The sequence below is a fragment of the Agelaius tricolor genome, unplaced genomic scaffold, assembly GCF_023055355.1.
Source record: "Agelaius tricolor isolate 1412-34295 unplaced genomic scaffold, bAgeTri1.0.p SCAF_5, whole genome shotgun sequence".
Classification (NCBI taxonomy): domain Eukaryota; kingdom Metazoa; phylum Chordata; class Aves; order Passeriformes; family Icteridae; genus Agelaius; species Agelaius tricolor.
Genome location: NW_027269265.1, coordinates 37,101,139 through 37,116,132, shown reverse-complemented (window position 1 = coordinate 37,116,132; position 14,994 = coordinate 37,101,139). Strand labels below are relative to the sequence as shown.

Genomic DNA, 14,994 nt, shown 5'->3' with positions numbered 1-14,994 from the left:
TCTGTTGTTTTGGCTGTTGATGAGTAGTGCTTACCCTAAGCCAAGAGTTTCTCAGTTTCCAGGCTCTCCCAGTGAGGAGGTGCACAAACAGCCCAGGCAGGGGGGAAACAAAGCCAGGACAGCTGACCTGAAAGGGCCAAAGGGATACTCCATCCCATAGAACATCATACCCTGTATATAAACTGGAGGAAGTTTGCCAGAAGGGACCAGTGGCTGCTTAGGGACAGGCTGGGCACCAGTGAGTGGGTGATGAACAATTGTATTGTGCATCAATAGTTTCTGAGAGGGTTATTTTCCTTTTTTTTTTTTTAATTCATCATTAGTATTATTATATTTCACTTTTTTTCAATTACTAGAGTGTTCTTATCTCAACAAATGAGTTGATTTTTTTTGTTTGTTTGCTTGTTTTTAACTTCTGATTCTCCTCCTCATCCCACTGGGAACCTGGGGGAGTGAGTGGCTTGGCTTAGCTGCTGACTGGGGAGGTTAAACCATAGCAATATTACAAATACATTGATGAAGGTTTACTCAAACATCTGGGGGATTTATAATATTCCCAGTGCTGTTTCCATGCATAGCCTATTAAAAATAAAGATGTAGATCTGCACATACCAAAGCATTGTGCATTCAAATTCTTGGAAAGAACTAACTGCAATTGCCTAGACTACACACAATTGTAAAGGACCACACATGAAAGTACTTCATGTGCACAAAGAGCATTCATGGAAAGAAGCATATTGATAGATAATTTTTAAGAAACATTTTCTACTCCATAATCTCAACTGGCACAAACTTACGTATGATTTACCTGAGCTCAGGATCTATCCCTTAGCATAGTAAATGCCCAACAGTCAGTGGTAACCATTCCACTGTCTTTGTATTTCTACTCTTGTCATAGGTGAACTTTTTCATTACCTGTTCCAGGAGATTACCTTTAATGCAGCTGTTTCGACTCTGAGAAAAAGGGGCACTCGTGTCTGTGCAGGTGTACGAATTACTTCAGTATCTAACCCTACCTTCCTACAGAATCAACAGCATTTTCAACTGAAATTGTGAAACTACCAAATTTATGCACAGGGATGGAATTCTCCAGGGGACTGTTTAGGGATTGTCTAGGAATTAGTCTAAAAAAGCATCTTTGTCATGCACACTGTGCTGAGGCATCATGGTCACTTCTGATATCTGGTAAATTCCGTGAAGTGCTCTTGAGGAGATGCCATGGATTATTGTTCAGAGATTTGAAAGCAAGCTGCAGAGCACCTGGGGCAGGAATCAAATAACTAACAGCTATAATTTAGAAAATCCTCTATGGGAAAGACAAGAAATCAGGCCCACTGCTAAACTCAAGGGGCCAATACATACATCAGCTCCCTGCAGTCATTGAAGTAGAGCTGGACTTGTTCTGCCTGGCTCAGTCTTGCCTTCCTCTCCAGAAACTTTTTGTCCAAGTTTTCCCAGCACTCATCCACATCTGTGAGTCTCTCCATGATGTTTTCCTTAACTTGAGGGTACGTGCGGCTGAGGTGCCAAGCATCTCCTCGAATCCGTTCCAGCTCTTTCATGATGACTCCCAGATCTCTCTGGAATGGAGACAGAATGGATTGTAAGACCAAGTCATTACTTAGTTGTACCAAAAGTGGATTTAACAATGCTGCATATATTTTCTACACTCTGGCTGTACAGAGGCTGGAAATATGAATGCCTCTCAGTTTTCCTTTAATGCCTTGTTCATCATCAAACATAAAAGAAACTTTAGACATGAGAGAGATTATTTTAGTAAATGTGGAGCTGAAGTTTCCCATGGTTCAGCTGACACCTTTGCAATTATCATAACAGAGATTTTAGAAGAGAAGTTCATCCTTCAAAGCAAAAGCATTTGCTTTGAAGCATATATTATCATTACATACCATAGCATATATAATAATATCATTATTATATATCATAGCATATAATAAAGAAGCATATAATATCCCAATGTTAAAAACAGGAGGAAAAAGCCCTCTTCTCTGAGGCATAAAGAATATTTAAGGGTGCAATAAATTTGTCTTGTAAGTAAGGCCCTTAAGAGGCATCAGTCAAGAATCAGTCTCTTTTTTTTTGCCATCTATGCTTTTCTGCTACTGCTTCATCACAGATCCTCTTACCTCTACTCCCTCAAGATGGCTGAGAAGTGTCTGTACACCTGGAAGATCATACCCATAATCCTCTATATCCACCACTGCCTCTTTCTCCTGCATCCAGCCCTTTACTTCATCCACATCATGGTCATACTGGTGAACTTGACGGGCTGCTCTTAGGTTCTGGAATAACAAAGTAATTTAATGGTAATACTCTACAGCATTTTGTGTCTACAACATGAAGAAAGGTAACCCCAATATGTCAAAATGCAGTACAAAATCGCTGGGGACTTTGAGAGTGAATGAAATATCTTCCCCATTAAGTCACCTGAAAATGAGGTGTTAACCTGGGATCCCCAAGTTCTGTTGGACAATGGAAAGAAACAAATGTCTCTGAAGAGCAATTTATCCCTACATAAGAAGAATTATCAGAATGGAGAGCATGAATTGCCCTCTAAAGTAGCTCTCTACATCACAGAGGTTGTCTTAAAATACTACTTGGAGTAAAGTCTACACCGCAAACAGTGAAAATAAATTGAGCAAAAATCATGCTTTTCTGAAATGAGAGTATTAAAAAAAAGTTCTAATACTAGTTTATAGTCAAACTCTATAGCAACAATTGTCATGCATTTATTTCTGCTAACAGACAATAGTGGGCTTGAGCTACCTCATAAGCAACAGGTCATGCAACAGTAGTGAAAAAAATGATTGAGGACATCTGATGATTTATATTCTCCTTAAAACAAACAAAAATGTTGAGTTCTGTGTGTCACCTCTGCTTTTCCATACATATCTGTGACTGCAGTTTCCTGAGGGGGAGTGAGCAGATTTAACACCCAACTGCTACCTTAAAGGTAGGGGGCTGGCTCCGTGTCCGCCATCACATTCTCTTCCATATGCCTTCTTTGATTTCAAGAAGTTAAGTCAGCAAAAATCCTGGAGAATTTTGATCATGTTACATAAGTAGTTCCATAAAAAGACTGATAAGTGGCAGAGCCAGACTCCTGTTAGTGGTAGTAAGTTGTTGGATTGGCTTTGTTTTTCAGGAAACTGGAGTTAGCAGTGAATTAAGGAAAACAATTACCTAGAGCTGATAAGCATCTTTCAAGTATAAGCCTTGCCAGGAACAGTAGGGTAAGCAGTGGCTATAAAGGGAAATGAATCTAGAAAAAATTGAACAAAATGTACTCATTGCCCCTGTAAACCTTGTGTTTCAACATGAGCAATGCACTGGTTTGGGAAAGAAAGGGCATGGGAGGCTGCAAGGAAATCAATGCCCCAGTTTTTAATGTGTTTCCTACCTCTGTCCTTATATCAATGGCATTGCATAGTTTCTCCCACATTTCATTGATTTGCTTAGTTCTCTTCTGGATAACATCCATCTTGCTGTGGCCTTCCTTATCCAGTTTAGATGCTAACTCATTTAAGGAGACAACTTTGGAATGTCCCAGAGGTTTCATCTCATTTACAAAATCTTTAAACTTTTTCTCCAGCACCTGCAGAATAAATGGGCACACAAATTTAGATAAAGAATTTCTGCCTACCTCCATGAGAGAGGCAGAAGGAATCGCTTTCTCTGCTCTGTATAACACAAAAGCTATGCACTGCAATCTACAAGTGCAAATTGTTTGATAAATCCAAATGACCCAGAGTCAGAGGAAGACATCTTTTGTCTTGATCATCTAACATTCTGTGTCACAGAGAAAAAAATAACCACATCCTGACAAGCAGAAGTTCCTCACATCAAAAGCTAATGAACAGAACTTGTCTACATATGCAGCAGTTCCTAGGAGGAGTGGACACTACTAATTATACCTCTCTGCACTGTGTGCCCCAAGGAGAAATTTATCCTTGAAATCAGCAGCAAGATATATGAACACTGCAGCCCAGTGCTTTTGACCACAGTCAAATTTTTAGGTCCTGTCAAATTTATAAGCAGGGCAAGCAATGGAGTGCGCTGACCTCACCTTATTCCAAGAAAAGGTAACTTTCTGATATATCTAATTTTCTGTTGGAGGATGCTACCTCAGCAAGGCTGTCAAAGCAGACAGAAGCCAGTCTGAGTTCTTGCTGTAGAGATAACAGCTCTGCTTAGTTTTTGTCATTGTAACACGCTTCATTGTCAGCAGCTATATAAAAATTGCAGCAAATATATCCCTGCTTTGCCACACCATACATGCAATACTTTTTATTTTCTTTTACCTCAACATCATCTAAGTCCTGCCCATAGTCATCGGACTCTGCTACGGACAGTTTACTGGAAAGCCATGCATCTACCAGCTGGAATTCTCTTTCAAACTGATAGAGCTGGAGCTGTTCTTGCAGGCGTTTTCTCTGGGTGTCAGACTTCTGTAGGAGAGACTGATAGTCTGCCAGGATCCCCTGGAGCTTTGAAAGTATTACTGAACTGCAAAGAATAAGAAGAAGAAAGTATGTCTTTGCTTTATGGTTCTTTTTAAACACTGTTTTTTCTGACAGGTTTAATTTGCAACACCTTTAAAACACAGAATAAACCAGATAAGATCATGGAGTGAGTTATGCTGTGCCATTAAACCCAGCTAGCTCAGGAAATTAAAGTAAATCATACAAATGGCCGCTCTTTTCCTATACTTCTCCCCAGATATAAAAACAAACTTTCAATGAAAAACAGTGAACTGTCAGGAATGTTCATTTCCTTTCCCAAGCACAGTGGTTTTTGAACATTTGTGGTAAATTAGTGCTAGATGTCTACTCCTGGGAGTAGACAATGGACAAAGAAGCTGATCTGCATTAAATGGTCTGTTGTTAAAAAAAAAAAAAATCTCATTAAAGCATTAAAACAATCATCAAGCTTTTGGGGAGTTCAGTGTGTGTGATGATGATGATGGAGGGATGGATGATCCCTGAAATCTTATTTCTGAATGAGCCATCAAACATAGTTAACTTTTCTTTATTTGCCTTCTCTGGGCATTTCTGTCAGACCTGGAGGAGAAACCTGTTTTTACTTTCCTACCTCTCTGGACTGTCTTTGTTTATTAAGCTGGCTCCTGTCTCCTGTACTTTCTCGATCCTCAACCTGAAGCTATCCATGTCCAGTTTGGTAGCTTCAAGTTTACGAAGTAAAACTTGTGTGGATTCTTCATTCTTCCCATAATCAGAGGTCTCCAGAATGAAACTCCTCTCTGCCAGCCATGCCTCCACCTCCAGGAGCTGTATAAAATACAGGGATGAGCCTTGATACAGCTTGATGTAGGTTAAGACAAAAAAAACTAAAAGCAGTGGTGCACTGACACATCAGTGAAAACAGAGAGCACCTTAGATGTGTTCATCTAATGCAATCTAGCACACACTGTTCCAAAAAATGTGCACCCAGAATCCAGCAATTGCAGTTACATGTTACTCACTGCCATTTGTTGGGAAGATAACTGTTGCTTCTCCACTGTATCCTTATTTACCAGATATGAAAAATCAAGGCAGTGTGAATTCTGCTTCTTTCTCAGGACATACATCCATTCAACAATATAGGCGCCAGTTGTTTTAAGAAAAGAAAAGAAATTAAAAAAAACATCTCTCAGGAACCATCCTTACCTCATTTAGGAACAGATGGGCCTCATAGGATTGCATAAGCCTCTGTCTCCTCTCTTGAGCCTCTGCCTTCAAGGTCTCTACAGAAGTCTCAAGCTCCTTCAGATGCTCTATAATCTTGTGAGAGGCTGAGTGGCCTCCCCTTACCAGTTTCTGTCCTGTACTGATCACTGCTTTGGTCAAAGCATCTCGACTGTTTATCTCATTCTCCAGGTTCTGGAAAGAGTAAAGAGTCAAATGATAGACCAAAAATTGAAGTTATGGAATTTTTATTCCAGAAAATGTAGTCATGCAATTCCTTTATAAATTTGCTTCCTCCTCACAAAGGTAGGTCAGAGGTACAAAGTCTGAGTGCATGCTTGGAGTGGAGTGGAGTGGAGGACTTTTTTTGGGGTGAAGCAGTGATCATAGAAATCAAATTTAGCCATGAAGTTTGAACTTTGATGTATATCTACCTCAGAGTATGGAGGGAAAAGGTCCAATTTGCCTGCACGTTATTATTTATCACTTGCAAATGCTTTTGTAGAAGATGCATCTTTGCATAGCAGCTATTGTAAACACTGTGGGTACACCACTGCCAGTCAGCCAACAGGACAAGGAGAGAAGAAAACCACCTCAAACCAATTCTCAAGGGCTTTACTTGAAATTAATTTTTGAAGACTGGTAGATTTTAAAACTATATGCATCCTTCCATATACTCTCCCCTGGGTAGGCAAGGTCCATGCTGTGGTTTTTCTGTGAGCATACATGCATTTCTGTGAGCATACATGCTTTCTTTGGCTGACTGTGCCTGAGCACCCTGAGCACAAACAAGCCCCACAATTTTACCATTGTTCTGTTTAATTTCACAGCTATGAATAAGCAGGTTCAGAGTTAGACTGCAGTGCTCTGTTAATGTAGAAGAGATGCCCTCTATGAGGAGAGGAGTTGCTTTCTCAACTCAAGTGTCAAACTTGGCTGGAAAAAGCTTTGATTCTAATCTTGCCTTTAACTTCCCCCTATTGATTTCAAGATGTTGTTGAAAAGCAACACCATATCTTTTCCAAGCCAACAGCTGTTTGAAGGCATAATATATTTGTGTATAAATGCTGTTTTGCAAGGCAGCTTCTTTTTTTTTTTTCTTCCTTAGGAAAAAGGTTAATACAGTTCACTCACAATCTCTTTTGTGGCAACAAATCAAGGAATGAATTTTGCAAATCTGGCTCATTAGGACAAACAATAGAGGTGGAACTAACAGAATATTCAATTCTTGACTGTTATGTTAATTCTGACATTTGCTTGCTTGTAAACCAACATTAAAAAGAAAGCGCAGAGGCTGTAGCTAATAATTTTTGAGAATTAAAAGCTTATATTTTGATCCTGTTTCCAGAAGAATAGTAAGTAAAATGTCAGAGAATTTTATTATGCACTGATTTTACAGTATATATCTCCCACTCTCACAGTTAGTTGAAACATTTTGCAACTTAGCCAATTAACAAAAATTAATCATAGCCTAAAGCAGCATCTCCTCTTTTCCTTCAGTTATTTGAAATATTTTCGCAGATTAATTCAGCTCAAGCATTCTTTTCTTCTGTGAACTTAATTACTTTCTTACCATGCCAACGAGCTCATAAATTTTTGGAGTAATTGCATACAAAACAACATTTATGTTATTAATCATGATGAAACAAGTTTTTCATTCTTACTTTTCACAATGATAGCACCAGATGCTTGGGCTTTCTCTCTTTCTGACCGTGTCTATCACACACATTGACAATTTATAGGATCTCCTGTCTTTCCCAATCCTAATGCAGCTTGCACACATTTCTCCAAAAGTCATTGACATGGAACTTAAATGGGATGTCACATGCTAATATTAATATGAAATACCAATAGCTGCTGGAAAATCTTAGCGGGAATATTTTTTCTTCCACCTTGTATTTGCCAAGAGAGAGTACTCCTTATTAAAGAACTATCAGAAAGGTATTTATTGGTATTTGAGATGACAGTATTCCAGGCACTGCTTTCTCTGATGGCCCATCTGAACCTTGTGAAATATTTCAGCAGTTGTCTTGAAAGCTACCACTAGAGTGAAGGTCAGCTAGCATAACAATTCCCTGTTAACTCCCTCCCTCCCTCCCTCCCTCCCTTCATCAGAGCTGAAAAAGTTTTTGGGAAAAATATTTTCCTGGGAGCTTATCCTGAGACATCTGAGCAATGAGCTTTCTTGGATGTACTGAGTTTGAAAGCATTTTGTTAGGACCAAAGAACCTATGAAAATATGCACAAGTTTGTAAAATCTATTTTGTATTGAAAAGGCCAGGGTTTGAACTCAGTTCACAGAAAAGCCAACATGACCACAGAAGGCCTGTGGTGTGGTACTTGCACCACTGCAATGATAAGCAGGATGGCATCCTGCATGTTGCCAAGTCATGGAGAGATCCTTGAAAAAGAAAAGGATAAAAATTATCCCTGGCATCCTGACTCCTGTTAGCCAAAGCACAGCAGATGAAGTTTGCTTGAGACGAATTGAATTAAGTGTTCTCTATTTAATTCTAAAGACTGATTCTCTATTTGATTCTAAAGACATGACACTACCTGGTGCTTTTCCTGTAGACTCTGAATGGTTACCAGGGATTGGCCATAATCCTTGGAGGAAGCCATGGGGAGCTTCTCACGAACCCAAGCCAACTCCTCATCAACGTCTCGGAAGAACTGGTACTGCAGTCTGCTTGCCTGCAGACTTCCCCGCCTCTCCTGCAGAGGATCACGTAGCCTTTTGTATCTGTAGGTTTTAAAGATAATCCAGTGAGGACTACAGATTGGTAAGGAATGAATGCAAAACACTCATTTCAGAATAGTGTTGAGAAGGAAAGAAAAAAGAATATTCAGGGAAGAAAAAAGCTGGCAGAAGATAGGCCAGGCACTCACACACCTCTGCACCAGTTCATCTACTTTCTCTTCTAGTTCATCAGCAAGGAAATGTTTCTCCTTCTGGAACTGCTGAGCTGTGACCACAAGCTCTTGCAGCCGTTCTCTATGGGCAGCAATATCTTCCTCCAGTTCCTCTTGTTTCTTCAGATGACTGTTCAAAACCACCAGATCACTGTCATTGTATGGTGCTTTCAGGTCATTTTCCACACCTTCCAACCATTTCTCTGTGTCCTCTACATTTCGCTGAAAATGAAGACCCTGAGAACAAGCAAGAAGAAAAAATAATTTAAACTTTTAGGACAAGTAATGTGATGTGAAAATCTCAGCCACTTGCAGTAAAGATTGCACACTCTGCTCAGTGAACTTGTCCCATACACAATGGTGGTGCAAATGAAGAAGAGAATTCAGTCATGGTAAAGACAGGAACAGATGCACTGAACGTCAATAGCTTATCTTACTTGTGTTGCACAAACGCAGATCATGGACATAGCATCTTAAAAAAAAAAAAGAACATTTAAAGGGAAAGCTCTGTTTTATAACCACAGATTTTCTGATAGCCCAAGCAAGCATAACTCACAGTCATGAGAATTCATGTGCCCGGAGCTAGAAGAATGAAAAGCAGCTGTAGGTTTCTTTCTCAATGTGCTGGAGAAAAGATGCCCTTGAGATAGATGCAGAGTTGACACATTTGAGTAAACACATTTTTCCTCAGTAACTCTCTTTGGAATCTGGATCTAAATCAGCAGCAGAAAGCAGAATGGAGCCCAGCCTACAAATCCTCTTCCCTCCATAGGGATCTCCAATTATCCTGCCAATTCCATTCAGTCAGTCCACACTTAGCAGATTCTTTGCAATAATGGTCTTGAGGAATCAGGTTGGATTGTATCAAGTGACACACTTGTAGATTAGCCATGTAGCAAGGCAGCTGTGCTATCTCTGGAAAAGACACCAAGATCCAGCCACTGGCATCCCTGTTACCCCTGGCATTACCTTGTAAGCATCCTGCAGTTTGGTCCATTTATCCTGGCAACTTGCTAGCAGCTCTTCCCATAGCTCTTCCATTTCTTGTAGTCTGGACTGAATGGCTTCTGGGGCATAGTGCCTTTCATGGAGCATCTTCTCCCCTTCCTATGTCAGAAGGAACAGGCAACATATTCTTCCTTTGCTGAATGCACCAGAATATATCACTTTTGCCTTCATAATCAAAGTCTACCAGCACTCTTATGTAAAGGGACAGCTGCAACCTTCACCTCCTGACATAATAGATGGAGGGATTGCAGAGACAGAGAAAAATCTAATAAAGACAAAAGGCTTACTGAAATTAGGGCAGAAACTGCACAGCAAGGGAAGCAAGAGGCACAGCACGGGAAAGGTGCTATACCAGGTTAGTAGGTGTTCTAAAGAGCAACTACTAGGACTATTCCCAATAAAGAAGGCAGGGCATCATGAAATAATGTGAAAGAGATTGTGCAAACAAGTCTTTAATACCAGATAATTTTACCAAAGATTGTAGCTCCAGCCTTTAACCCTCTCTTGTCATGTCTGCAAACAGGGGGATTGAAAAAGAAAAGAAAGGAAAGGAAAAGAAAAGAGAGAAAAGAAAAAGGAAAAAAGAAAAGGAGAGGTGTTTCTAAGATGCAGGTGAATCTGGAGGGGGCAATCTACTTTTAATGTAGTAATCTATTGCAAAATACATCCAGTAAGCACTGTGCTGAAAATAAAATTAATAAACATGTTACAGTGTGTCCTTCCAAACTTATCATTTGCTCACAGCTTCTGCCAAATATCTGACAAGTCTTGTCAGGCTTCCTTCATATCTTGCCTACTAACGTGTCTCTGCAAAGGAAGCACTTGAAAACTATCGTTTTTGTTGGATACATCTTATATGTCTTGTTAAGGCTGTACATCCAATCAGATAGATGCTCTGCTGGAAATAAACAAGGATACCTCTAAAGTGGCATTCACCCAGAGAGATGTCCCTAAAGTCAGTGGATTGAATCTTTTATTGCAGGCCCCCATCTGTTTCCATTGCATGCACAGTGAACATGCAGAGCAAGCTCACACTAGACAGTAAGAGAGAGAGAGTGAAGAAAGAGATGGACACAGAAAATTCTTGGTGGACTAAAAGAATAAGCTTCTCAGTATACTCAGAGACAGCATGGACAATACCAGTGAGAGGACAGTGACTCCCCCTCCCTTGGTTGAGATCACTGTAACTCACAATGTCTGCAGAATCTTTCATGCCAGTTTCCCACCCTTGCCCAAACCCCTGCTTCTCTCACTGATTTGATGGAGTCCAAATGATTTCTGTTGGCCATGATCTCTGCTTGGAAAGCCTGGTGCCTCTGCAGTTTGGTCTGCAGATTGCTTGGATCCTTCCAGCTATCATCCTGGGCAATGCTGTTCTTCTCGTTAATCCAGGCAGCCACCTGTGGGGAGGGAAGAACAGAAGTAAACAAAATCTTCAGTGTTTCTTCAGTTTCTTCAGCTCCAGCATGCCAGGCTCTCCTCTTATATGCCTACAACAGGGAACTGGGAAGTGGGGACCAAAATGAGTTGTCCTTCTAAGGTTCTGCTTCCCATAGATCCTCCTGTCCTTCATGAGGTCACCCCTATATGTTTGTTTACTAGCACTGTTGTCTGGAAAGGGAGCTTCTCCATCAGATAGCCCCCATGCAGTGAGAAAATGCATGGGCACATGTGTGCATGGGGGAGCATAAACAATGATCACCCTATTTCTAACCCACCCATTGTCAGTATTTCACAAAAAAAGAACTAATTTTTTTCTTCTTATGTTTTTTTTTTTTTTTTAATGATGGCACATTCCCTTTTAATACATTTATTTCTTCTGCATTTTGCTGTTTTCCTATGTAAAGTAGACTTTTCATTTACTACACTAGACTAGAGGAAAGAATAAAAAAATATCCCTTCATTCTTATCCTCATCTTTCCCAATATTATCTCATCCCAGGCTCAGTTCCTTGATTTTCCTCACAGCTAATCTGTCTGGGCATTCAGATCTATGCAGCACAGCATATTTTAAGAAACCAGAATATTATGAATCCTGTGTAATTGCACCTCAAAAGAATTCTTCAGGAACTTCTGCAGAAGCCTTGATTCCTCTAGCAAATGTCTGCGAGCAGCAGCATTCTCCAGCAGTCTCTGTTTTCTGAGATGAAGACAGATGTGTGAGGTAAAAATCACAGAATTAATTAGATAGATAAGGGTTTTCAAATTTCACATCTAAAACACACATGATCAAACCCTCCATTCCCTAGGAGGGAAATGTCCATGATATGCAGACTTCCTTGATCCGGGCTGTCAGAGAAGATGCCCAGGACACTCTAGGAAAGATTGCCAGCTGACAGATATCCTACAAGTTCTGTGTATATGGTATCTGCCTCTAGAAATCACCATTATTGCCTTTCAGGATTCAAGAGAATATAAACTCAGCATGTTTCTTATGTGGAAATCCTGCAAATGTGATGGTGTTTTTCATGGATAAACTAAAGCTTGGAACACCATCCTTTAATTTTTTTTTTCCAATTTTTGGACCTGCAGCCCTTTATTAGTGTTAATGCAGATGTGAGATATTAATAAATCATATAAAATTAGAAAACATTAACAAATCAGTATGTTCACTTGAATCAAAGGGGACCTCCAGTCTCTTTTCACAACTTTTATGTAGCTCTTTTCATCTACCACAGCAGGGAATACAACTGCTTTTACTTCAGCACTTGTTTAAGATGAACAATATGCAAATTGCTAGTAGCAATAAAGTAATTCACATGAGAGGACAAGATCTGATCAGAAAATTTGCAAATGCCCTAATGGATAATTTGAGTGGGGCTTAAAGATCAACCCCATTAGAGCAGAGAAAAGCCGTTGTCTAGGAAATGACCTTTCTTGATGGTATTTAATGATAATGAAGTATTTAATGGCTTGGCAGGCCTTCTGTTTGCAGCACTGTCCAGAATGAGCATCACAGCACTGTCCCTAAGGCCAGGCCAGAATTAAAGACAAACTGCCTTTTTCTGAATCCTGCTCCCCCTCCACTTAATTGCTTTTTGGAATGAAATATAGCCAATTTGGGAAGACTCCAGTGCAAAGCATGAAGTTGAGCAAATGCAAACCAGCTTATAGTTCTCTTAATTCATTTAAAGATAATAATCACAGGAGGAGCATCTCATTGCAGAAGAGATTGGTGGCTGACATGGGAAGGATTTGACTTTACCTCCTCAGAACAGCCTGGCATCTGCTGCTGATATTTTCTGAGTCATAATGCTTGTTCTGTGTTAGCTGCTGAGCAAATGAAGCCATCTCATTGATTTTCTCCATCTGAGCTTCCAGGGCTTTTTCAAACTGTGTGTGTTTCCGCTGCAGGCTCTCCACACTAGACACTGAGTCCTGGATAGAATTCAACAAAGGGAAGCTGCTTTCAGTCAGAGTTTTTCCATCCAAAACACTGATAATCCAGAAGGTAAATGGCATTTACCCCAGATTTGCAAACTAGTTGTCAAGAAATTTTATTGTTCCTTGGAATTGATTAGCATTGATCTGACACTTGGGATCTAAATATTGTTCCATGCAAGGTCTGAAGCCATTGTTTCAGTGCTGGATACTTAGCTTCTTGTGCATATTGTTGTGCTGGTTAGAACACAACTTCTCAGGAATTGAAACATCAGCCCCTAATTTTAAATCAGCCCCTAATTTTAAATCTTAAATTTTAAGACAGATGCCATGTTGAAAGCAAATGTGGGATGCCAAACTGAAATCAGAGTTAAGGGAACAAATATGTCACAGAAGGAGGTTAAAATTAGAGTCTCAATTTCAACTCATGGAATTTGGAAGAGCTCAGATCCAGATTTGAATTTGAGGAGAATTGCAGAGAAACAGTTCTTGTAATGTTTGTGAATCCCAAGATTAATGACTTAGAGTTCTCCTTTCAGCACCCCTCTGCACTTTAATTATAGAACCAGTGGTGTCAAAATGTTGTTATCCCAGTAAACTCTGCTTCTCCACTATTCTAAAGGAAGCAATAAGCTCACATCAATTGGGTCAGAAAAAACACTAAACTTCTGGGTGCTTACATGAGTCATTGGATGGGAAATTACTCACAGAGCATTTTCTGCACATTGCTAAGCTAAATATGATTGGATGAATCCTTCTAAGTCTGTACTGTAATGAAGAGACTGCAAATACACTGAACTCTGAGATGTTTTTGTAGCCCCCGCAGAGGCAACTAATTTAGTAGCACTACCTGTACAAGGTGTAGGGGTGAGCTGAGTGTCAGAATGTATATCCAGCATCCTGAACAGCTTTTGCAGCCCATGCATCAGTCTGCAGTTTCAGTTACTGCAGCATTCCTGATAACTGTGGTAGGTAATTTAAAGCTACACTGGGTATGCCAGCAGTGACAGCAGTGATGACTTGCACACTGCTGCCAAATGTATTTGGGTCAGATAAGACAAGCCAGGCTGAATGGGGCATTGAACAACCTGGGCTGCTGGGAGGTGTCCCCACCCATGGCAGGGGGGTTGGAAATGGATGGTCTTTCAGGTCCCTTCCAACCCAAACCATGCTAGAGTTCTAGGTTTCTGTGAAGTCTCATTTTCCTGCTATACTCAGAGCAGTTGGATTGTTCCATTATTCTTAGATTCCCATCCTGTGTAAAGTACCAAGAAAAGAAATCTGATCCTAAACCACCAACAGGGCAGAGCAGTAACTTCAGAAGGAGAAAGAGCACAGGAAGATTCAGAGCACATCATTGTACAGTCCCTTCTCCTCCAGACTGGTTGCAGAGAAAACTGTAATTTCTCAGAGCACATACCCCCAAGTCCTCATTAGCTAGGAAGGCCTCTTTGCTGCTGAGCCAGCTCTCAATCTGTTCCACGTAGCCATAGAATTTCTGTGTAGGGAAAAAAACCAGCAGTCACAAAGAGGACAACATGCTGAAATGCTGTAAAGCAGAAGCTAACCTGACTTCAGCAGAGTACACTGAAAAAACCAAACTTTCATGGTTATTTCAAAAATTAATGTAATACATGAAAAAGCATTGAAACTGCCCATACCATAAGATTTAAGTTCTCATATATGTGATGATTTTAGATGGGATTAATAGCCCAGCTCTTATTTAAAATACTTGACATTCTTCATTGTAGAATCTCTGTTTGAGCGGAAATTTTTGAAGTGAGATGACTGTTACAGAGAAGTATTTCTGGAAAATTGCAGCCAAAACAGTTATTTTATAAGGAAAAAAAAGCCAGGAAAAAATACATTATTCTGTTCATGCTAAATTTTTCTTCAGTTTTTTAAAAATACTTGTCTGGCTCCATGTCTTTTTGGGCAGGTTTTAGAATTTGGAAGAATAGTGATGTTGTGTTATAAGTATGTGTCTTTTT

General features: G+C 40.0%; 1 protein-coding gene across 1 annotated transcript in view; it reads right to left on the bottom strand.

The window, feature by feature from the left end:
• SPTBN5 (spectrin beta, non-erythrocytic 5) overlaps positions 1-14,994 on the bottom strand; it is a 90,776-nt gene that overhangs the window by 9,014 nt on the left and 66,768 nt on the right. The window contains exons 45-57 of the mRNA XM_071428375.1: positions 14,424-14,501; positions 12,828-13,000; positions 11,672-11,762; positions 10,877-11,023; positions 9,585-9,722; positions 8,596-8,852; positions 8,259-8,445; positions 5,685-5,897; positions 5,110-5,306; positions 4,320-4,524; positions 3,419-3,613; positions 2,145-2,300; positions 1,363-1,580 (exon numbers count right to left, since the gene is read on the bottom strand). Of these exons, the coding sequence (XP_071284476.1) occupies positions 1,363-1,580; positions 2,145-2,300; positions 3,419-3,613; positions 4,320-4,524; positions 5,110-5,306; positions 5,685-5,897; positions 8,259-8,445; positions 8,596-8,852; positions 9,585-9,722; positions 10,877-11,023; positions 11,672-11,762; positions 12,828-13,000; positions 14,424-14,501 (2,255 nt within the window). The remainder of the gene's footprint in view (positions 1-1,362; positions 1,581-2,144; positions 2,301-3,418; positions 3,614-4,319; positions 4,525-5,109; positions 5,307-5,684; positions 5,898-8,258; positions 8,446-8,595; positions 8,853-9,584; positions 9,723-10,876; positions 11,024-11,671; positions 11,763-12,827; positions 13,001-14,423; positions 14,502-14,994) is intronic.